Source organism: Balaenoptera musculus, chromosome 7, assembly GCF_009873245.2.
Source record: "Balaenoptera musculus isolate JJ_BM4_2016_0621 chromosome 7, mBalMus1.pri.v3, whole genome shotgun sequence".
Taxonomy (NCBI): domain Eukaryota; kingdom Metazoa; phylum Chordata; class Mammalia; order Artiodactyla; family Balaenopteridae; genus Balaenoptera; species Balaenoptera musculus.
Window position 1 is genome coordinate 110,174,743 of NC_045791.1, and position 22,914 is coordinate 110,197,656.

At 53.2% G+C, this 22,914-nt stretch overlaps 1 protein-coding gene across 3 annotated transcripts; it reads right to left on the reverse strand.

Annotated features, from left to right (window-relative positions):
• Positions 1-1,001: 1,001 nt before the first annotated feature.
• On the reverse strand, positions 1,002-22,391 carry RAB17 (RAB17, member RAS oncogene family). 3 transcript variants are annotated; one of them, XM_036859019.1, is made up of 6 exons: positions 22,176-22,391; positions 16,017-16,176; positions 6,531-6,682; positions 5,173-5,286; positions 2,123-2,216; positions 1,002-1,855 (listed from the first exon to the last, which is right to left on the reverse strand). In XM_036859019.1, the coding sequence occupies exons 2-6, from the start codon at positions 16,171-16,173 to the stop codon at positions 1,743-1,745; spliced, it is 630 nt and encodes a 209-aa protein (XP_036714914.1). In that variant the 5' UTR covers positions 16,174-16,176; positions 22,176-22,391; the 3' UTR covers positions 1,002-1,742. The 3 variants fall into 3 exon arrangements, with proteins under 3 accessions (XP_036714914.1, XP_036714912.1, XP_036714913.1); XM_036859017.1 differs by having other exon boundaries at positions 5,161-5,286; positions 22,176-22,387; XM_036859018.1 differs by lacking the exon at positions 22,176-22,391 and adding an exon at positions 17,623-17,752 and having other exon boundaries at positions 5,161-5,286.
• Positions 22,392-22,914: the final 523 nt, after the last annotated feature.

Here is a 22,914-nt window from a genome sequence, read left to right on the forward strand (position 1 = left end):
AAGGGCGGTGGGGTTTGCCTTCGGCGATGCTGGCGCGCCATCTAGTGGCCAGGGGCCACCTCAGCCTCCCGCCACCTCCGAAGTGGGTCCCGCCCTTTGCAGAAGGGGTCCCAGCCCTGCTACCCCAGAGTGGGGGAACAGAGAGCACGGGGACACAGCCTTACACAGAGGGGCTCACACCTCACGTACGTCACCTACGAGGGAAGAGTCGCATACGAAACTTCACTGCAGTCAGAAACTGCAGGGCACACAGCACCAAGCTGTCAGGTTTCACCTGGAGATTGTCCAGGAAAGAAACCGTGTGAGTGTTTTTGGGACGTCCAGGAGCTCAGCGTCAACGGGGAAGGATGCTTCACATTCGTCCCTCTGTTGATCCTTACAGCTGTTATAGTGAAGCCACCTTTCTCAGGGGGATGACAATGTCGTCTTATTTAAAATTCCATACAGAAGGGCCATCGGGCCTCTCTAAAGGCAGGAGCGAGGTGAGCTCGTGATGTGTCAGCACCAGAAAGATGTCCTGGGCCTGCCTCAGCCACAGCCCGCCGCCTGGGGCCCCTCAGTATTCACTCACCGTGAGCCCTCCTGGGGGATGTGCGGGAACAGACCCCCAGCTTACAATCTCACAGAGGACCACGTGATATAAAGTTAACCCTAAAAATACATTCCAGTATACAGTAGGTGCAGACAAATACTGTTTGATTCCACTTACACGAGGCACCTAGAATAGCCAAATTCATAGAATCAGAAAGTACACTGATAGATTCCAGGGTCGGGAGTGGGGAGGTGGGGAGTGGAATGGGGAGTCAGGGTTTAATGGGGACAGAGTTTCCGTTTAAGAAAGTGAAAACTTCAGGAGATGGATGTTGGTGAGAACTGCGCAACAATGTGAATGTACTTAGTGCCACCAAACTGTACAGTTAAGTGTGGTTAAAATAGTATGTTTTATATCATGCGACTTTTACCACAATTAAAAAACATTTGGAAAAATAAAAAAGACCACATGATAGAAATCGGTTTACTTTTCGGAGAAAAACTCATACACGGTACAAGTTGCACCTGGGCTTGAAGTCTGAGTCCTTGCGCGCGTTGTACAAGCACCACTTCGTAGTCACAGCGAGGAGCAGAGAGTAGGGGGCCTGACTCCCCCACCCCCATCCCCAGCTGCCCTCTGTCAGGCGCCGTCCTTCGGGGGAACCTCACAGAGATCCAGTGACGATGGACCCAGCCCCATGATGGTCACGCCATCTCTCCCTGGCACTGCCCCCTGCAGCTGGGCCTGCTGTCTCCTCTCCCACCTCCCAGGAGCAGGGTGGCCCCAAGCCCCCGGGCAGCCCCCTGCCCAACACAAAGTGCGTGCTGGGTGATTTTCCGATCTTTATTTCCCCTCTGACCATTTCATTCTCCAGTGTCTGGTGGCCAGGCAGCTAAGGGCAGGGTCACGCGCGCCCACCCCCAGGACATCCGGGATTCAGTCGGTATCTGGTGTCTGGGAGGTGGAGCTGACACCCTCTGGGAGCCTTGGACACGGGACCCTCCCCTGAATGATTCGCGCCAGCTTGGGAGGTGGTTATTCTAAGGGATGCCCTCTTCGAGAGCCTCTAGGACTCAGGAGCAAGCTAGCATCGACAGTGAATCAGGATAAGTGCCACAATCGACATGGAGCTGTTGGCGGCTCACCCTGGGGACCAGTGGGCTGTGGGCTGGGGGCATCCTCCCCACGGCCTTTCCTGGAGTGGCCCCTTCTAGCGGGCGCAGCATCTGCTCCGCCCCGGGGGCGTCTCATTCAGAGCCAGCCGTGCATCTCCCTGCTGCCTCTGGCCCTCCTCCTTCTCTTCTCTCTGCAAAAGCTCTCGGGCTGTGGACGACAGAAGGAGAAGGACGTGGCCTGGTTGGGAGGAAAGTCCCCCAGCCCGGCACTCGCCTTGCACACGTGGCATCCCCCAGGGTCCCACCCTCCCTGATGTTTTCCAGGAACCAGGAAACACGGGCCCTTGACTCCTGCCCACTTTCCAGGCCCTGGGGACGTTCTGCTGGGCCCCAGGATGCCAGAGAAGAAGACCTGTTGAAGACCCAGTGATGGTCTCCCCACCCCCTGCTCTGGGGTCGGAGGCTGGTCACTCACCGACAGCACTGAAGACTTCAGTCACCTGGTGGTTCAGTTTGGCCGAGGTTTCCATGAACAGCAACCCCTTGCTCTCTGCAAACTCCCTCCCTTCCTGACGGAAATGGCCACGGAAAGCCCACATTAATCATCAGAAGTTTCCTGAGAACACTTACATGCCTTCTAACAGGAAGACCCAAGAAACACCGAGAAACAGTTGCACCAGCAGAGAACGTCATTCCTCAAGTTCTGTTTCTGGGGCTCCTAGAGAAGGGGGCCCAGACCAGGGAGCAGGGCAGGGAGGGAGGGAGGGTGACAGCTGGCAGGGGAGCCCAGCACCCCCAGCGGGGTCCAAGGATGCTTTCCTTGGCGAGGTTCCCGCCCCTACCACGGCTCTCTGGCACCGGTGGGCTCTGAAACCAAGTGAGAACAGAGGAAACGTGGAAGGGGAGTGGGGACAGCCTGGTGGGAACCCGGCCCTTCTCTGGGTCCCCCACCACCGTCCCACAGGGGTCCGGCCTACGTGGAGTGAAGGGTGTACGGAGCAAGGGTGTCTGGGAAACACCAGGGCTGCTCGTGTGGCCGAGAAGCGGAGAAGCGTTCATGGGAAGGCCATGGTAAAGGAGGACCTGGGGGCCTCCCCGTGCAGGCCCCTCGCCTCTGGACCCTCCCAGGAGGTGCAGTGCTCAGTGCCTGACGCTGAGCCGGCCCCTGGGGGTTGGGCTGGCCGTGCCCACAGCATGGCACCCAGCGGTGTCTACTCCCCCCACCCCCAATGAGCTTCTCAGCCCTTTCCCAGACACAGAGAGATGGGGACATTATTACTTGTATTTTAAAGGACAAGGTGGGGCTTCCCTGGTGGCGCAGTGGTTGAGAATCTGCCTGCCAATGCAGGGGACACGGGTTCGGGCCCTGGTCTGGGAAGATCCCACATGCCGCGGAGCAACTGGGCCCGTGAGCCACAGCTACTGAGCCTGAGCATCTGGAGCCTCTGCTCCGCAACAAGAGAGGCCGCGATAGTGACAGGCCCGCGCACCGCGATGAAGAGCGGCCCCCACTCGCCGCAACTGGAGAAAGCCCTCACACAGAAACGAAGACCCAACACAGCCAAAAATAAACATAATAAATAAATAATAAATAAAAAATTAAAAAAAAAAAAAATAAGGACAAGGTGACCTGGTACAGCTGAAGACTCGGTGACTTCAAGTAGCTCATATCTGGGTCACATGAATGAAACTCAAATATCCCCCTTTGCCCCACTAGCTTGGGGGTTCCAGATGGGGTCATTTTAGGGGTTTGTCCTTGGGTCCAATGTGCCTCTAGCCCCTAAATTGCAGGTCCCCAGCCCTCCGTCTGCCAGTTTGTCCTGGAGGTCCCCCAGGATGGGAGCCACGGTTACCTCACCCCCCGTGGAATGAGCACATCCAGTGCACAGATCTTGACTCCTAAATTCATTCCCCGACACTAGGAACCAGGGCTCTTTGGGGAAATGATTGATTCCAGGGCTGGGGCCGAGAAAGGGCAAGATGAACCTGGAACAACTTGGTGAGCCAGAAAAGAAGGAAGAGCTCAGAGAATAACAGGGCGGAGTGACAGGGCCAGCGGAGGGGAGGGCTCTCAACGGCCAAATCCAGGAGCAGATTTCCCCGCACCAAGAGAAGGGCATCAGTGGGAAAAATGATAAAATCTGAACAAGATCTGTAAAGTAGTTTGAACATTCGTTTCCTGATTTGCTCGTTGTTCTGTGCTTATGTAAGATGTTAACATTCGGGAAAGCTGGGAGAAGGGCAGACAGGAACTTTTTGTACTATTTTTGCAACAATTTTTGTAATTCTGAGATTATTTTAAGATGAAAAGCCCCAAAATCAATGTAAAAGCTGCACTGGCCACAGGTCAGCTTGGCCTCTGCCCCAGCCTAGGCACCTGCAGCTCCGGGGTCTGCCCCCTGTCCCCACCCCGCCCCTAAGGCCCAGCTCAGTGGGAGCTCAGAGGGAGCAAGAAGCCAGGGTGGGGTCTGGGGGCCCAGGGTCTACAGCCCAGGCCCCAGGGTGGCCGCTTCTGTGCAGTCTAAGCCACGGGGTCCCCCTCCCGCAGGCAGGGGTCATGGGAGAGCAGAGAGGAGGCCCCTCCCACCCCTGAGCGGGGCCCCCCGCCTCCAGTGGGTCTCCCCACCCAGGCCCCGTCTCCCAACTCGGCCTGACCTGGGCTCCGCACGCTTTTCCTAAATCACCCATCAGGTCCCCACCCCAGGGACTCAAGGCTGCCCCGGAATAAAGCCCCCAGTCCCAACACCAGCGCTGGGGTCTCTGCCTCTGAGCCCCAGCGCCTGCTCTGCACAGCTTCCTCTGGCCTCCCCCTACCCCCAGACTCCCTCCCCTTCCTCCCCTGTGCTGTAGCCCAGCGCCCTCCCCCTCCTGCTCTCCCCTCACCTGCCCCTCCTCCCAGAGCCTCTCCTAAAACCCACCCCCCATACCCACATACACACACAGACACCACTGTACACACACGTCCTGTACACACACACACACACAGACACACACACGAACCCCTTGCTCCTTGCTCCAGGCTCTCATCCCTTTACAAGCATCTGCCTAGAGCATTTATTCTGCTGTTGGTCGTTTTACAGAAGAACTGCAGCTTTCGGGTTCTCTGTCCCTTGCTCATTTCCTAGCAAAACATTTGGATTTGCCCCTTCTTGAACAGTTTATTGAACACAAAGAGGAAGATCTGAAACCCGCATCACTCACAGAAGGAGAGAGGGTGGGAAGGGTCGTGGTTTCCTCACGGAAACCGTTGCCTGCACTGCGCCCGCCCCTGCCAGCCCTCGGGAGGCTGCGGTGGTGCTGACAGCTCTCCCCGCTGCCAGGAGAAACCGTCTCTGGGTCTGACCTTCCCAGGAGAGACCAGAAACCTTTGTCCAGGAGGGAAACTAAAGTGGTATGTGTGTGTGTGCGCGTGTGGGGTGTGTGTGTGTATGAGTGTGTGGGTAGGTGGGCGTGTGTGTTTGGGGTCCCTCCCCACTCCCCCACCGGGGACATAATGACAGTCTCCAGGCCCACCTCAAAGGTCACCTGCCGCTCCTGGTGGAGGTCCGTCTTGTTGCCGACCAGCACCACCACGACTTCTCCCGGGTGGAACTCCTCCTCCAGGTCCTTCAGCCACTGCTGCGCCTTGCAGAAGGAATCCTGAGAAAGGAAAACAGGACTGTCAGGCAAACCCGGTGGTCTTCCTCAGCTGTCCCAGGAAAGACAAGGCAAGTGTCGGTGGCTACCCTGCGTAAAACACAGGATCCAAGTGACCCACCCAAGGAATCATGAGTGATGGATGGGGGTGCTCTGTTCTGGGTACTCAGGGAGGACCATGGCGGGGCACAAACCCAACTGTGCAGCAGGAAGAGGGGCTGTCAGGGAGGGCTTCCTGAAGGAGGTGACCAACTTTCACTGAAGGAATCTACTGGTTGTCACGATTTTAACATAAAATGGCACATGATCCAACTGGCCTTATGTCGGGCCCCAAGGGTTGTTGTGCCCCTTGAGCACGGGTGGCTGGTCTTTCTTTCGCCTCGGGTGGTCTGGGCCGAAGGCAGCTCTGTCCCCACCCGGCCAGCAGGAGGCTGGGGGCTGCAGGAGGTTCCAAGTCAGACCTGGAGCTCTAGAGGCCTCCGCTCCAGGATGCCCTCAAGGACCACTTTGTGGGGAAGTGGCTGTCACCCCAAACCCTGATCCTAACTGCAGCGCACCACAGACCCGGGAACAGGGCCTCTGCCCTGGGTCCCACGCAGCCCCTCTCCCCAGCAGCCATGCTGACCCAGTAGGCCTGCTCTCAGCACTGCCGGGGCTCCAGGCACGGCACTCAACCTCCTTAATTCCACCAGCGCTGCCCTCTGACCAGAACTCTCTTCCCCCCCGCCGCTCACATGCCCACCGCCACCTCCCTGCCCGGCCCTGCCCAACAGGGCTAATCCTGCTTCTCCCAACGTCTCAGCTAGAGCCTTCCTGCAGGAAGTATGGTGCCCCTCCTGTCAACTCCCACAGAACCCCACCCTTCCCTGCTGGTGCACTAAGCATCTGCTCACTTCTGTTTGGCCCAATGATATTCTGTAGAGTGGATATGCATCCAGGGGCTGTATCCTGTTTTCATAACACCCCCCTCACCAGCTCAGTGGGCACCCAAGGAATCGTGAGTGATGGATGGGGGTGCTCTGTTCTAGGTACTCCAAGAGGACCACGGAGGGGCGCAAACCTAACTGTGCAGCAGAAAGTGTTGTCAGGGAGGGCTTCCTGGAGGAGGTGACTGACTTTCACTGAAGGATTCTCCACTGGTGCTCACAATTTTAACATAAAGCACCAGCACAGGTCAGTCACATAATGCCTCCAGAAGGTTGCGTCCATGTGCCTGGGAGGGCGGGGACACACCAGGGGAGCCTCACCTTCCTGGTGACGTCATACACCAAAAGCGCAGCGTTGGCACCCCTGAAGTAGAGGTGGCAGACGCTGTGGTACTTCTCCTGGCCAGCCGTGTCCCAGATCTCCAACTTCAGAGACGCAGCCCCCAAATCCACCACCTTTGTGAAGAATGCACCTGAAACAGAAGCCCAGAAGGAGCTTTACATGGAGGACGAGGTCTTTATCCACGGCTCAGCCTGGACCAGCGTGAGCCCTGGGCTCAGCAAACCAGCCAGAGACAGCCAGCCCTGTGCTTCCTGTCACCCTCAGTGGGGAAGGCTCAGCAAACACCTCTTCTAGAAGATGGCAGTTTCCAGAAAAAGCAAAGAGTTGCAAGGAATTTGCTGCAGACCTTTACAGATTCCACAGCGGCTTTGGGTGGGAAGATGGACTCTCAGGGTCCTATTCAAATCCTCTGGGCTATGTGCGGCATGGAAGGGTCTCTGACCACCAGGGGTCCCATATGGCCCCGTGGGTGTCCAGCGAGGCAGCTGGCATGCTGACGTCACACCAGCTCCTCCCCCGTATCCTTCCTGGCCTCCTGCTAACCTCCCGGCCTGATGCACACCTCTCCCTGCTGACCTCCCTTCTCCACGGACCTCTCTGCTTGGAATCCTTCCTCTTCCCCACCTCCCTACATGTCCAGCGGGTCTTCAAGTGGGAGCGCTTGGGGCAGTGCTGGGGCGCCCTTCCCCGGGAGTGGTCTATAGCAGCCCCCTGTGCTCATCACTCACCCACTGCACAGGTAGACTTCTGTGTTCTCACCTGTCACCCCTGAGGACAGTGAGCCCCTGGAGGGCAAGGACTTTCATGCCTTCTTATCCCTGCTTGATAAGTACACACAGCGAAAGATCTGTCCCCAGGCCGTTCACTCGACATACTGGGCAATCCACCTTTCATCTGAAGACTGTTTTCCCCTTAGCATAGCTTTCCAGAGTGTTGTGACTTTAAGATGGTTATTTAGTAACACCAGGATGTTCTGTCCCCAGAATGTAAATTGGTGCAGCCTCTATGGAAAACAGTATGAAGGTTCCTCAAAGAACTAATAAGAGTTGCCATATGATCCAGCAATCCCACTCCTAGGCATATATCCGAACAAAACTATAATTCAAAAAGATACATGCACCCCAATGTTCACAGCAGCACTATTCACAATAGCCAAGACATGGGAACAACCTAATGTTCATCGACAGATGAATGGATAAAGAGGTGGTACATATATACAATAGAATATTACTCAGTCATAAAAAGAATGAAATAATGTCATTTGCAGCAACATGGATGGACTTACAGATGATCATACTAAATGAAGTAAGTCAGACAGAGAAAGAGAAATACCATATGATATCACTTACATGTGGAATCTAAAACATGACACAAATGAACTATTTACAAAACAGAAACAGACTCACAGACATAGAGAACAGACTTGTGGTTGCCAAGGGGGGAGAGGAGGTGAGGGAGGGATGGATGCAAACTAGTATATATAGGATGGATAAATAACAAGGTCCTACTGTATAGCACAGGGAACTATATTCAATATCCTGTGATGAACCATAATGGAAAAGAATGAAAAAGAATATACATATGTATACCTGAGTCATTTGCTGTACAGCAGAAATCAACTATACTTTAATAAAATAAATTAAAAAAAAAAAAAAAAGATGTTCTGCCCCCATAACGTATGGGGTATGTCATATACAGAACTAGACCGGGACTGGGAGGGGCCAGGGGTGGGACTCCAGGCAAAGCTTCTGCCCTGCCCAGACCCGGGATGGGTTGGAAGCTTGTTGGGAGATTCTGGTAAATGTAGCCGCGTGCTTGAAGTTAAATTTTTCACTCCAAGGCCAGTGTGTTAGTGTCCTGGGGTTGTCATAACAAATAACCACAAAATGGGTGGCTAAAAATAGCAGACATTTATTCTTTCAGTTCTGGGGGCCAGAGGTCCAAAATCAAGGTGTCTCCAGTGTTGGTTCCTTCCAGAAGTTCTGAGAGGGAATCTGTTTCACGCCCCCTCCCAGCTCCTGGTGGGGACCGGCAATTGTCGGTGGTCCCTGGCTTGTAGACGCATCTCTCCCATCTCTGCCTCTGTCTTCACATGGCCACCCCCTCTGCATCTTTGTGTTCTCCTGTTACAGAGACACTGGTCATGGGATTCAGGGCTCACCTGAAATCCAGGAATATCCTTAACTAGTTACATCTGCCAACACTCTTTTTCCAAATAAAGCCACATTCACAGGCACTGGGGATTAGGAGGAGGACGAATCTTTTGGGGGACACAATTCAATCTGCTACAGACAGAGAATAAGAGACAAGTCTGGGCTGAGACATTTAGCATAGAAAGGGTAAGATCATGATTCTCTCTCATGAGAATCTAGTTTGGGGGCGACTCCTAAGTGGAAACCGCCGATCCACCCTCTGCCTGCACATCCTGCATTTTTCTGCTCGTCCTCAAACTTGAAGTCAGATACACTTCCTAGGTGTTATGGACTGAATGACTGTATCCTCCCAAAATTCACATATAGAAGCCCTAACCCTCAGCATGATAGTATTTGGAGATGGAGACTTTGGGAGGCGATTAGGGTTACATGAGGTCATGAGGGTGGGGCCATCAGGATGGGATTAGTGCCTCTGTAAGAACGCACTCCCTCTCTCTCTCGCTGTCTCTCCCTCTGTCTTCTTCCCTCTGTCTCCTCTCTCTGTCTCTCTGTCTCTATCTGTCTGTCTGCTCTCTCTCTCTCTCTCCCCTCCCTTCCATGCAAACACAAAGAAGAGGTCATGTAAGCACACAGCCAGTTACCTAGATGGCAGCTACCCATAAGCCAAGAAAAGAGGGCTCAGGATGAAACCTACTTTGCCAACACCTCGCTTTTGGACTTCCAGCCCCCAGAACTGTGAGAATAAACCTCTGTTATTTAAGGCACCCAGTCTGTGGTGTTTGTTATGACAGCCCAGCAGAACACGACACCAGGTCAAACAAAGCTCATCAGTAGGACTGACAGCTCCCAGCTCATACAGGGCTACTGTCAGCACTGAGCAGGACAGAAGCTCCATTAAGACTGATGGGGTCATGAGGGTGAGGGCCATGCCTGGGCCTTGGAGGGAAGTCTATCAGCTGCAACAAACTCTGTTGACTTGCTTCAACCTTAGAGATCCCAGCTTCCTCCTTTACCAAGAGTCAACAGTGCCCTCTTCCCAGGGCGGTTGTCAAACCCAGGAGAAAAGAGAGGAGGTGCAGGGTGTGGCACCTGACGCCCCTTCCTCCCCTCCCTCTCCGCTCTCCCGGCTCATTGTCTGGGAACAGCAGCCTTTTATCCACACCCTTGGTCTGTTTGCTATCAGGTCAAGTCACACTTCTGCGCGCGATTTTGGTTTCATCCTAAAAGTCATCGCTGCCAGGTTACAGGTGGGCATAAAATTCAGGTTTGCCTCCTTTGCTTAACAATCTTAGCTTCTGATATTTTCCTTTTCTACTCTGAAAACGATGGCTGGTGGTTGAGTTTAAATCAATGTAAAATCCCAGCCAATTTCCAAGGAGCGCAGGGTTTTCACACCGAGCAATGACGTGGCATGAGTGGCTGTTGGATATTCACAGACCGCAGCACCTCGTCTCCCCTGGAGAGAGACACAGACCCCCCAGGTGGGCCCCTGGGCTGGTATCCGAAGCAAACTTCCACCCCCTGCCCCGTGAACTCCTGGCTCCAACCCACAAAAGAGCCCACATGTATTACCTTCCTTGTTCAGAAACCCACTGACCATATTTTCTACCTGTTCACAGCTAAATCCAAAAAGTGATTAAAAAATAAACTTCTGAGATATTCAAACAGACTGGGAGATTTTTCCTGAAATGATGTTGGCAACAAGCTGGGGCATGGTGGGCAGGATCGGGCCCAGACCCGGAATTGTCCATGTTTCTAGAATACGCTGGTGGAGATGACACACTGACACATTTTTACCAGATGTTACTCTGAACCGGGGCCACCTGGCACTGCTTTATATGGTGACACAAAGCAGGGCTCCAGCCTCCTCTGGCCCCAGCACAGACCTCAACACAGGAGCCCCAGCGGTGGGGACACTTGGGGACGCTTCCGGCCGCCTCCCCAGCCTCTGGAAGCGGGCGTGCCTTCCACTTGCTGAGCTGAATGGACCCCCAGTGGGCAACGAATGACAAGAGAATTCACTGGGGGTTGCTCTTCAACTTGCATTTTGTTGCCCCCAATTAAAAGGTGTCTCAACTAAATGTTAACACAAGGAAAGGTTTTGCTTTTTGACCTTTTAGTTTAAATAAACAGCCGACCCTGCTCACTGAAGCCCTCTCTGCAGCGTTCTCTTTTCTGTAAAAGTCACGAGCTGCTTCCTGGTGGAAGGGAACACGACATGGGTGACTTCTCAGGGTCACCTGGGCTCCAGCTATGTTTCATTCCGCAGGGAAGGGAGGTGGGGCGAAATCCAGTACCTTTCGCACCTTTCCTGCCCCAGGCAAGGCCCAGCTGGTCCAAACTGGCTTCTGCCAGCAAATCCGAACACAAGCACTAGATGTCACCACCCCTCCAAAGATGTCACTAAAACGTGCAGCGCCGGGAAATGGGGCAGAATTTCCCCTGCTGCTGCCCTTCAGGATTCCAGGATGAGGGGTCTGCGGGAGCTCAGTGGGATCTTCGGAACCTCTTGGTGCTCCAAGCCCCCAGCCACCATAAACGCTTTTGGGAGCTGCCCACCTCCCCTGCCAGCCCCTCTCTCAGGTGGGCCTGGCGGGCTTTGTGGTGCTGGGGCGGCCAGGAGTTCAGGGGGTTCTGGCCTCTTCCCAGCAGGCCACGCCCTCGGGAGGCAATGCTCAATTCTACTCTGGCTCTGCTTTGGGTACAAGAGTCTGTCACCGCCTGTCACAGTTACGGCTCCGGCTTCCTCTGGATGGACAGGTCTTGCCGCAGGGCAGCTGGAACCCTGTCTCAGCCCAGGCGCTGTTCTGCAGAGCTGTGTCCAGTGCTTGTGTAACCCTCCACTGCGGGGCCACCCCCCACACACACCCCGACAGATCCAGACCCTCTGGAGGGGCCCAGGGACCCCCACTCTTCCCCAGGGCTGGAGTATCTTGCAGCTGGCCTGCCCTGAAGGCAGCACCACCAAAGACATGCCAGGCCCTGGTCCCACCCCTGCCCTCGGGAGCGTGAGGGTGGGCGTCTGAGGAAAGGGGGCAGCAGGAAAGGGTGACAACTGAAACTGAGCAGGACCCTGTGGGGTTCCTGGGCACGGACGCCTTTCCATGCCCCCCGCTTCTTGTTTGTAGGGACAAGACTCCAGCCTCCATGACCTTCCCTGAGTTCCAGAGGGCAGGTTCAAACAGCTGCTAATCAGGGAAGGGAGGGGATGCAGAGACAAGGCAGGAGCAGCCAAGAAACAATAGTGTAGCCTTGGGGCAGGGTCCTGGTTCCCCCTCAGGGGATACACATAGGGATTTCCCTGGTGGTACAGTGGTTAAGACTCCACCTGCCAATGCAGGGGACACGGGTTCGAGCCCTGGTCCGGGAAGATCCCACATGCCGCGAAGCAACTAAGCCCGTGCGCCACAGCTACTGAGCCTGTGCTCTAGAGCCCGCGAGCTACAACTACTGAGCCCGCGTGCCACAACTACTGAAGCCCATGGGCCTAGAGCCCACGCTCCGCAACAAGAGAGCCACCGCAATGAGAAGCACGCACACCACAACGAAGAGTAGGCCCCGCTCGCCGCAACTAGAGAAAGCCCGTGTGCGGCAACGAAGGTCCAATGCAGCCAAAAATAAATAAAATAAAATAAATTAATTAATTTTTTTAAAAAAGGGATACACATAACAATATCTTTGAGCTCCTTACAGAACTAAAACCCCCAACAAATAGATGTCGGCATACATCATTCCAGAGAAGATCACGGTTTGATAACCTCATCAGGAGACCACCTGAGGCCAGAATAGAGGAGCGCAGGCCCTGCACACACCCTGATCCTTACCAGCAACCGTGGCCTTGAACCATTGTTATAAAACTCCTCACTAAATCCTCTCGGGTTGGGACCCACAGTTTTCGAGGGCAGGAGCCTGCTGTCTCCCCCTCTGCCTGGCAAAGCAATAAAGCTATTCTTTTCTGCTTCACCCAAAACTCTGTCTCTGAGATTCAATTCAGCACCTGTGCACAGAGGCCGAGTTTTCAGCATCCCAACCCTAAGTCATAACGTGGTGATCCGTGACTTGACATCCTTGGTCGACCTTTCACGAAGCCCTCCCCCCCATAGAGAGGACTGTACATCCCATTTTACAGATGAAAGCACGGCGCTGAGAGCCTAAGCCCTTGCCCTCGGCCATCCCCTGTCCCCTCGTTTGTAAGTTCAGCTCATATTTACCAAGGGCTTCCTGCAGGCCAAGCCCTGGGCAAGGCACCACCACCTTGTTCCCCCAGCTGCCCCCGGGGAGGAGGTGAGGGCCCACATCCTCTCCCTATGGCTCTGCTCCTCTTCTTATCCCCCATAAAGCCAAGCCGTAGCAAGAAAGCAATGGGCATGTCTGCCTTCAAAGGGTTTCTGTACAACACAGACTGTCTCCTTTAGATTAAAGGGATATTCGCGGTCCATTGCCTCCTCTGAAAATTGAGGGAACTTCCCTGGCAGTCCAGTGGTTAAGACTCTGCACTTCCAAAGCAGGGGGCGCAGGTTCGATCCCTGGTCAGGGAACTAAGAACCCACATGCTGCGCGGCGTGGCCAAAACAAAAAAAAACAAAAAAAGGGGGGATGTCTGCTTTTATAATAATATAATAATTATCATAGCATAATAATTAATAAAATCACATAGAACATAATACGTGACTAAATATCATATTATAATAAATAATATTATTTATTTATTTCTATAATAACATAATAATCCTTATAATATCCACCTGCAAAGGTCGTAAGAACGTCACAAGGTGTACAAGGCATGTGAAGTAGGCCCAGAGATGTACGTGGCGGAGACCATCATTCCCACAGGGGATTTAGCTCCTCAAAGCAAAGGAGGGCGTACTCATTTCTACGTCCCTTACACCCAGCTCAGTGGCTGGCACCTAGTAGGTGCTCCATAAATAGGCTGGTGGCTGATTGAATAAAGGACCGCTAAACTCACCTAGAGGGCTGCGGGCCACAACACTGAGCCACACCCTCCCACCCGCAGCCCAGGAAGCCGGAGTGGAAGCCAAGGCTCAGGGTACCAGCCCCAGGGCAGAGGCGGGGTCCTGGGGGGATGAGGCGGGGTCCTGGGGAGATGAGGCGGGGTCCTGGGGGGATGAGGCGGGGTCCTGGGGGGATGAGGCGGGGTCCTGGGGAGATGAGCCTGGGCCTGGGGGAGGGGCACGGGCAGGAGGAGGACGGCCGGGGCCAGGCGGAGGACCAGGAGTGGAGAGGGCGCACGCCGGCCTGCCACCCAAGCAAAGGCCCCCCACCCTGACCCGAGCCCGGGCTCTGTGCACCCTCCTGACCCTCGTAGGACCCCTGAAGAGAGTGGGGTGACTTGGACAGCCTGGGAAGGGTGACAGCTTGGTCCCCGACTTGCTGGAACTAAAGGAAGTGGTGGAGGTGGCTGGAATTGGGGAGACAGGGCACGCCACCCACCGTCCACGAGCTGCAGCGTGCTGGATCTGCGGGTTTCTCACTTGGGAGAGTTAGCGAACTTGTCTGCGCTCCCCTTTTCCTCCCTGGAAATACAGAACGCCAGCACCGCCTGCAGGCTCGGCCTGGCTCTGTGTTTATGGGGCCTCTTCTGCCCCGCAAGGTAGGTCAGAGTTGCAGGCCTCCCTGGGCCCACTGAGCTAGGTTCTCAGCTCACAGTGAGCCCCCAGGGCCACTCCATGCCCGCTGGAGCCCACCCCGTGGCCGCCCACTGCCTCTCGGGATACTGGCTCTCGAGCAGGGGTCCTAAACTTTTGCGGGCAAGTTCCCTGTAATAAACATTTCAGGCTTCGAGGGATGTACTGTCACCATCGCCAGCAATCAACTCAAAGCCGCCCTTCCAGAGGGAAAGCAACCACAGAGGATACGCAGGCGCGAGCGGGGCTGTGTCCCCATAGAACCTTATTTGCAAAAACAGGCAGTGCCCTGTGAGCCGTGGCCTCAGACCTCGGTCTTAGAGTGAGATCCAACCCGACAAGCCGCCCGGTCTGGCTCCTGCTGTCTCCCTCCCCCGAATTGGAATCCAGGTTCACACCCAGGCACACAGCCCTCGATATCCCAGCTCGGCCTGGCCCCCTTCTGTGGTCTCTGCTCTCAACGAAACCGACCTTGAAGCCAGACTTGGCACTTTGTTATATATTTTTAAAGCCCAGTCTGATATCACGGGTGAGCGGTGTCAACTTTCCTGCTGATGGAGAAGAGATGGCCCTGCGTGCCCCTCAGCCGGCCTGAATCCACGGTCTTTACCAGCTCTCCCCGTGTTCCCGTCCTGGGGCCAGCCCTTCACCCTGCTTCTGCCCTTCTCACCACTATTTCTGGGGGCCTGGCCCTGGCAGATCCCTTCGGGCCCCATATTCTTCAGGGACTCAGGAACCACCCTCCTGAGAAGATTGAGGGCCCCCAAGTAGTTAATACCATTTGCTGAATTTTGTGCTCTGTTTCTATGTTGGTGCGTCTGCTTGGCATCTTAGAGAATCCTCCACACCTAATGTGGGCCTGGGACAGAGGCCACACCCAACAGATAACTTGCTGAGTGAGTGAATGAATGGATGAGTGAATGAATGGATGAGTGAGTGAGTGAATGGATGAGTGAATGAATGGATGAGTGAATGAATGAATGAATGCCTGCCTCCCAAGAGGACTGGCACAAAGCACACACTGGGTTTCCCTATTTTAGGTGGGAAGTGGGGCTTTTCACCCCCAGACAGGATGTGAAGGAGACCAGTTGTCCACAGATGCGCCAAAGTCCCTCCCCTCTGAAAGCCATGACTTGCTATCCTCTTTAAGCAGTGCCGTGAGAGGGGCCTCCCTCCCTGCCGCCCCTTCCCACAGCACCCACCCCATCCGCCAGCCCAGGCCAGGTGGGTAAGCCGAGTCCAGGCAGAAAGGGAGCTGCGTTAGCAGGAGGGCAACCAGCCAGGGGGAGAGGCCGGCTTCTCTAGGGGGCTGAGTGGCAGAGCCTGGGGGCAGGTTCTTCTTCTGGGCTCCCCCCTCCACCAGCAGAAGCCCTCACACACCCAACCCTTTGGGGCCAGAAACTCTGTCCCTGATACACTACCCGTCCCCTCCCCGGCCCCCACAGACTCCAGCTGAGCTGAAACCTGTCTGAGTTCTGGATTCCGTGTGCATGCCTGCCTGGGGTGGACCTCATGCCCTCCCTGCACGTGCCAGGCACTGCCTGAGGCTCCAGGAGAGCCTGGGAAATTCCCAGGCGGCCTCGTCCCCAGGTGCCCCACATGTGGGTCAGCAGCCCTGGCTTCCCCACCAGGAGACGAAGGAAGGGTGCCCTGTCCCGTCACTTACATCCCACGGTCGGCAGGATGCTCTTGAAGTCATTCTTCACATACTGGAGAGCCAAGCTGGACTTGCCCACAGAACCACTGCCCAGGAGAACCAGCTTGAAGATGCAGGGCTGGCCCAGGGCAGCCCCGGGCCGGGGGGCCCCATCCACCTGCGCCATGCCCTGTGGAGAGACAATGACGGGAGGAGGCTGAATGTCTGATGCCAAATAATCTCATCAAGTGCACCCCCGGGACGCTGCTGCCCTGGCTGAATACAGACAGCCTCGAACGGAACGGAGCTCCGAGTCAGAGGCACCTGGCTTGCCACTCTGCACCCCATCTCCCCTTCTGGAAAGTGGGGTGAACAATAGCTATAATATACGCCTGCTGTGAGTGAGTGAATGCAGGAGTGAGTGAATGAATGGATGAGTGACTGAATCAATGAATGAGTGGACACAGAGAAACGGAAGACTTATCCATAGCAGAGTCCAAATTTCATACCAAAGCTTTCGTTCCCAGTGAGGTGTCTCTTCCACCATGACGGCTGCCTCCCGAGAGGACTGGCACAAAGCACACACTGGGTTTCCCTATTTTAGGTGGGAAGTAGGGGTTTTCACCCCCAGACAGGGTGAAAGTGTTGTGAGGTGCTCGGAAAGCGTGTCCGCGGTGCCCGGCAGGGGCCAATGCATATGAACGGCTTTGTACCCTGTGAAGTAGTGATTGTGTGCTAGTCATCATACTGGCTCATCGTCCTCCTTCCATCACCTCTCACTTTTGAAAACCTATGACTATTCAAAAAAGGTTCTGAAATACCTAAAAGGTACAGCACTCTCTCAGTTGTGGTTCATGGATTAAAATTGGTGTTTCAAGAAAATCTACTTACAGAAACATTTGGTGTTTCAAGGATCTCAAAACATTTTAGTCCTTCCCACTGTACTGAAACCTCAGAACCCACAGTGATACGCCCTGGAGAAAAACGACTCTGTGATCAAAATTAATTTGGGCAAACCCTGCATATGTTTTCATTGTAGAAAATTTCAGGCATGTACCAGAACAGAGAGGATGGAGGTCGTTCTGGTGGGCCTCAGGCCTCCATCATCCACCTCCACAAGAATCAGCTGTAGCCAATCTTGTTTCACCCACATCTCCAAACCCCCCTCCCTCCGAAGATTAGTTTGAGGGAATTCCTAGACATCCTATTAATTCTCCTGCAGATCTCAGTATATGTACATGCATCCGCTTTTTCTCTGTGATTTATTTGTTGAAGAAATCAGATTGCCCTGTAGTTTCCAGTCTGGATTTTGCTGATTGCATCCCTTTGTTGTCACTGAATGTGTTCCCTTGAACCCTGATTTTCTGTAGCTTGGTGGCTCAGAGCAGAAACCTGATTGGATATAGGCTATCTTTTGGCACGAATACTGTCGTGAGTGTGGTGTGCATTTCCTCAGGAGGCAAATAATGTCTGGTGGTCTCTTTGTGATGTTAGCAGCCATTGAAAACTGTCCCTATGCCCACTGTTTCATTAGGGGGCTGCAAACTGCTGGCATTCTACTGTTATCATTTTGTCTTCATCTATTATCTGGATTGCATCTAGAGAAAAGCTTCCCCTGAAAAATACCCAAACCCACCTCAGAGCCAGCCCGTCCAGTGAACAGAGCCTCTCCCACCTCATTGCAGTGGGTGGGAATGGAGGAAGGGAAGGAGTTTTGAAGAGGGAGGAAAGAGAGAGCAGTAGGAAGCAGACCCTGTTCCCTCACTGTCCCCAACAAGCAGCCACAGCCACAGACTGGTCTGGTCTGCCCTGTGGGGACAAAAGGAAAAGAATCGAGTTTGGGATCAAAGTTTCAGAACAAACAGGACTGAGTCCTAAATACCAACAAGACTTTCTAAACAGAAAGTGACTGGAGTTACAGGGTCTGGCAGAGGAGGGTTCACAGGCCCATCCACTCCCTGGGGAAAGGGACACAGGAGAGCTGAATGGTTATTGGAAAGCATGTCTGGAACCCCATCTTCAATGGGATGCTCTCAAGTTTCACCATCGGGGATGGTGCTTAATTGTGTCAACGGATGACATCCCGCCAGGGCACCCTGCAACTTCCTCTGCATCCCGCAGACCCACAGCTGCCCCGGGGGTGGGGGAATGGAGTTCTGCAGGGGCCAGTCCTCTCTCCAGAACCCACCACCCATGCAAGAATTCAAAGCAGTCCTTCCACAGATTTCTGATCCACTGGTAGAAATTAAACTCAAAGGCAAAATAAAATAAACACCAGGAACAAATGGGGGCGCCCCCCAAAGTGGCTGGCCCTCCAGGGATAAAATGACAGCCTATGATTCAGCTCTACAGGCCAAAGGGCAAATCAGAGTCTGGAATGAGGATTGAAGCCCCAGGAAAGATAACAGAAAGATGTTGGCTCAAAGTTCAGAGGTTGCTAGAGCTGCTTATCTGTCAACCCCACTGCCTAATCATCTGGGGAATTTGCCTTACGGTGAAGCTGCTACATCTGCTCTCTTCTCTCTGTTCACCTTGATGCAAATCCCTCTCCCGCCACAGCCTCCTGTCTGGTCTCACAGCTGCCACCCTTACCCCACCCCCTCATCCCCGATCATGTGTCCAGTCCCCATAAATAGCAGTTCGTAAAAGATGGAAAAGTCTCTGCCACCGTGGGGCCTACAGCTCCCTGTTCCTCTCCTTGATGGAAATGATCTGTTTCCAACTCTACCTTAATTCGTAGAATTATTTCTTTCTTGGTTCTCTCTCGCTGGGCCATAACTGCTCACGAAAGCAAAGATAGTATTCACTGAGATTACAGTAGGTGCTCAATAAATGTCTTGTGCATATCCGTGGGGATGGCTTAGCAAGTCATAGACAGACATGCTGTTTCCACCGCATAGTTTGCACGGCCAGTCCAACCCCAGGGAGCTTGTCAAAAAGTGGGCTGGGATCTCTGCAGAAAGAGAGACCAGAGGAAGGGCATCCAGCAGGTGCTGAGACCAGCTTCCTCCCGGCAGCTCAGCCCGAGTGACCAAGAAAAGCAGAAAGTTACAGGTTTAAAGGCAACCCCGCATTCAGATTCAGGCAAGGTATTCAGATGAGGCTGCTGTAACAGCACGTAAAACCTTGACTAACTTAAAGTGGTTTTGCCTCCTTAAAGAGGTGGGTTGACTAATCAAAGCCGGAGTTACTGTAAAGAGACAGCACTGCGCATGCGCAAGGCGGGCACCCACGTCTCCAGGATGACCCCCGAACCAAGAAGATCCAGACTGGGGAACTCAGAGAATAGAAATGTTGCCACCAGAGCCCTTTACGAAGGACAGGTCCTTTAATAAGGAAAATCTGGCTTCCAGGAGCGCGCGTAGCTTATAGGGACTGATTCAAGACTAGCCAGTTGGCTTCCAAGTTTAAAATTCCCCGAAGCCCTTAAATTTTGCCCCAAACCTGGATTGCAGAGACACGTTTGAGAGCCTTGCCGGTCGACCTCGAATTAAAGCTCTGTCTTTTCTCAAAAGCCAGTGCCATAGTGTTGGCTTCTGTGCCTGTTGGGCAGGGAGCCCTTGCCCTACAACGCTGCGGGGGAGGAGGGGACCAAGGCTAATGGACCCACCATCTCCACTGAGGCGCAGGGCGACCGTGCTCAGGGCCCCTGCCCGGCTCGGCTGCACACGGGTTTCTCCTGAAGCTGAGCAAGAAGCCTCCGGGGGTCCTGGCGTTACCCCACCTTACAGAGAGGCCCAGCAGCTTTTCTAAGAGAAAGATGCAGGAGTCTAAGCCAGAGCAGGCTCAAGGAGGAGGAAGGGGGGCCGGGGAGGGATGGATTGGGAGTTTGGGATTAGCAGATGCAAACTATTATATATCGGATGGATAAACAACAAGGTCCTACTGTATAGCACAGGGAATTATATTCACTCTCCCGGGATAAACCATCATGGAAAAGAGTATGGAAAAGAATGTATATATATGTATAATTGGATCACTTTGCTGTACAGCAGAAATTCACACAACATTGTAAATCAACTATACTTAAATAAAACAAATTAAAAAAAAATTTTTTTTTGGAAGCCAGAACACGCTGCCTTCACGTCCATACTGGATTCACCAGGCACGAGCATCATTTCAGTCACTTACAGAGGCAGCAGGACCTGCGCTCCACCCACATCAAGAACCGCTGGTGCAATGAGTCTGCCGGGGAGCCGCTGGCCCGACCTCATTGTCCAAAAGACGGTCAGCTCAGTAGCAAGTCCTCACTTACAAACCACTTTTTTTTTTTTTTTGGCCTAATGTGGAGAAACAGAGAGTAGAGTGGTGGTGACCAGAGGCTGGGGTGTGTGTGGGAAATGGGGTGATATTGGTAAAAGGGTGCAAACTTCAGTTGTAAGACTCACAAGTTCTGGGATCTCATGTACAGCGTGATGATTAGAGCTAATGCGGTATTATACACTCGAAAAGTGTTAAGAGAGTAGACCGTAAGTGTTCTCACCACAAAAAGAAATGGTAATTATGTGATGGGGTGGAGGTGTTTTTGCAATATGTAAATGTACCCAGTCAACACGTAACATACCTTAAATTTATCCAATGTTATATATATGTCAATTGTCTCAATAAAGCTGGAAAAAAGGAACGCTTTTAAGACTGGAATTCACCAGGTTTCTGTGCCACCCCAGGCTAATACCTTGTTTCTTGCTAAAGTATTTAAAGCACCTGCTTAGAAGCAGATATTCCACTGATTTGTGCTGTAATTTTACATAAAGAGAAAGTTCTAACACACCTAACAGCAATTCTCAAGTATTTAAAGATACCCCTTCAAGTTTTCCTTGTTATTTATGTGCACTAATTAATAAAACTCTCCTTAAGTCAAGAAAATCTTTAGCCCCAAACATGTCTGAATTAACCAAAATCGGTGGAGTATGAGTAAACATGCCATTACTATGATACCACATACAGGTGACACATCTCTTTATCTAAAAACATTACTTTTCAATAAATATAAACACATAATTGTCAATATGAAAAAAAATGAAATTACCCGTAATCCCACACCCTTAATACAACGAGGGATGGTATTTTGCCTACTTTCTTCTAGTTTTTTTAATAAGAATCTTAAAAACAAACAAACCATCATTTTAACATAAAATTATGCATCCTACATTTAAAAAAAAAAAGTAAGACATATCAAGGGCGGTTTTCCACATTACTGAGTATGTTGTAGATGCATTCGACCTATGTGTGTTTAATGACCACATAATACCCCTACAATGATTCCAATTTCCTGAACTATTTCTCTGTTACTGGATTTTTACTTGGCTTTAATTGTTTTTTCTCTGTAATAAGTAAGACTGCAGTAAGCATTTTCACGTATGAGTTTTCGTGTGATTACACGTTGATTAGAGGTTGAAGCCCTCTGTTCAGAGAGGGCTCCAATTGAAAAATGTGACTCCTGACTGCCCCTGGAATTTCAGGAAGATAGGGATACTGAAGTGTCTCTAAACGCAGAGACGTTCTCAAGAATGCCACGCTCGTGATCGGGGCCAACAGGGACGCCCTCCGGAGCGTTTCGGTTTCGGGCTTTTCATTTCTGACAAGCTCATCTCCTTGCACCAAGGGAAAAAGGAAAGACTGCAAGTCCAAACCAGCCTTCCTGGGGGAGGGTCGCTCCAGGGAAGCGTCTGATCTGCCGAGAGTCTGTCACCAGCGAGCACGTCCTCCTCCAGCTCTCCCCGCCCAGGCTTGTAAGGAACGCAGGGATTACGGAGCAGTTGTTTACTCTGAGGTCAGCCGGTAGCACTTGGGCAGAGTGATCTGTTTGAAATGGATTCCTGTAAGGACTCCTATTCATTACTTTCAAGCCTTTAACTGGATTTTCCCAGAAGCCACCCTTTAAATAGGAATCTCCTTCCAGGACCCTGACCTAGCAAGCCCTCGGGGACGAGCAGGGACACCGCTGGCACTCAGGAGAGCTCACGCCTGGCTCACTTCGCCCCTCTGTGCACGGGGGCTCATGCACAGACACACGTCAGACACAAAGGTGCATGCACGCATGACACCCACGGATACACTCCCACCCACATACATGCACACAGACACAAATACACACAGACACACAGATACAAACAGACACACATCGATATTCGCACACAGATACACACACACTCGACAAAGCACGCAGAAGTTTAAACAACGACTCACCTCTTCCCCAGGCCCGGTCACTTCCAGTGAGCCTGACACCCTGTTATCACCGGGTCCCACAGGGCCCCTACGTGTGTCCCCTTTCTCCCCACTTCTGGCCAGGGGAAGGTTTTGTTCCCTCAACAGGCGGGCTGGGGCGTGACCGTGGCCCCGGGGCCAGGCAGAGGCTCACAGAAAACAGGTGAGAGGCAGCAGCCTCGGGCCAAGGCGATGCCCAGCCCCCTCCCCTCCGGAGAGGCTCTCAGGGCAAGGTCCGCCCTGGTCAGGTGGTCACCTGGGGCGGCGGGAGGCTGGACATTAATGCAGGCGCTGCTGCGGGTGCACCTGGGCACGTGCCGGAAGTCACGCTCCCATCCGCTCACCCAGCTCCGCCTGAGTTTCTCAGTTTTGTTACCAGTCGCATTTCAATGCTGATTTATTTCCCTCTGCTCCTCCCTCGAGCTGTGGGGCTCTTTGTTGCGCTTGAAACTAGTAGCCCAGAAGAGAAGGAAGTATTTGGGTCAAATGAATTCATTCCTGCCACAAACAGCTGGGCGCCAGCTCTGGGGGGGCCCTGAGCCTGGAACCAGGGGCTAGGCAGGGTGTGCTGGTTCCCGGGGTCAGACGACCCCATCCTGCCTGGATGTCTCTGGAGGGCTATATTTCCCTGATGCCTTCTCCCAGCAACCTGACTGCATCTCCCAGGAGGTGGGAGGGTCTGGGCAGGGGACTTTTTCCTGGTCCTCCCAAATTCTTCACA

Coding starts and splice junctions, on each gene's coding strand:
- RAB17 (XM_036859017.1), bottom strand. CDS start 16,173: ATGGCGCAGGTGGATGGGGCCCCCCGGCCCGGGGCTGCCCTGGGCCAG. Junction 6,683..16,016: donor CATCCTGCCGACCGTGGGAT/GTAAGTGACGGG, acceptor CTTCTGTTTCAG/GTGCATTCTTCACAAAGGTG. Junction 2,217..5,160: donor AGCGGCAGGTGACCTTTGAG/GTGGGCCTGGAG, acceptor CATTTCCGTCAG/GAAGGGAGGGAGTTTGCAGA.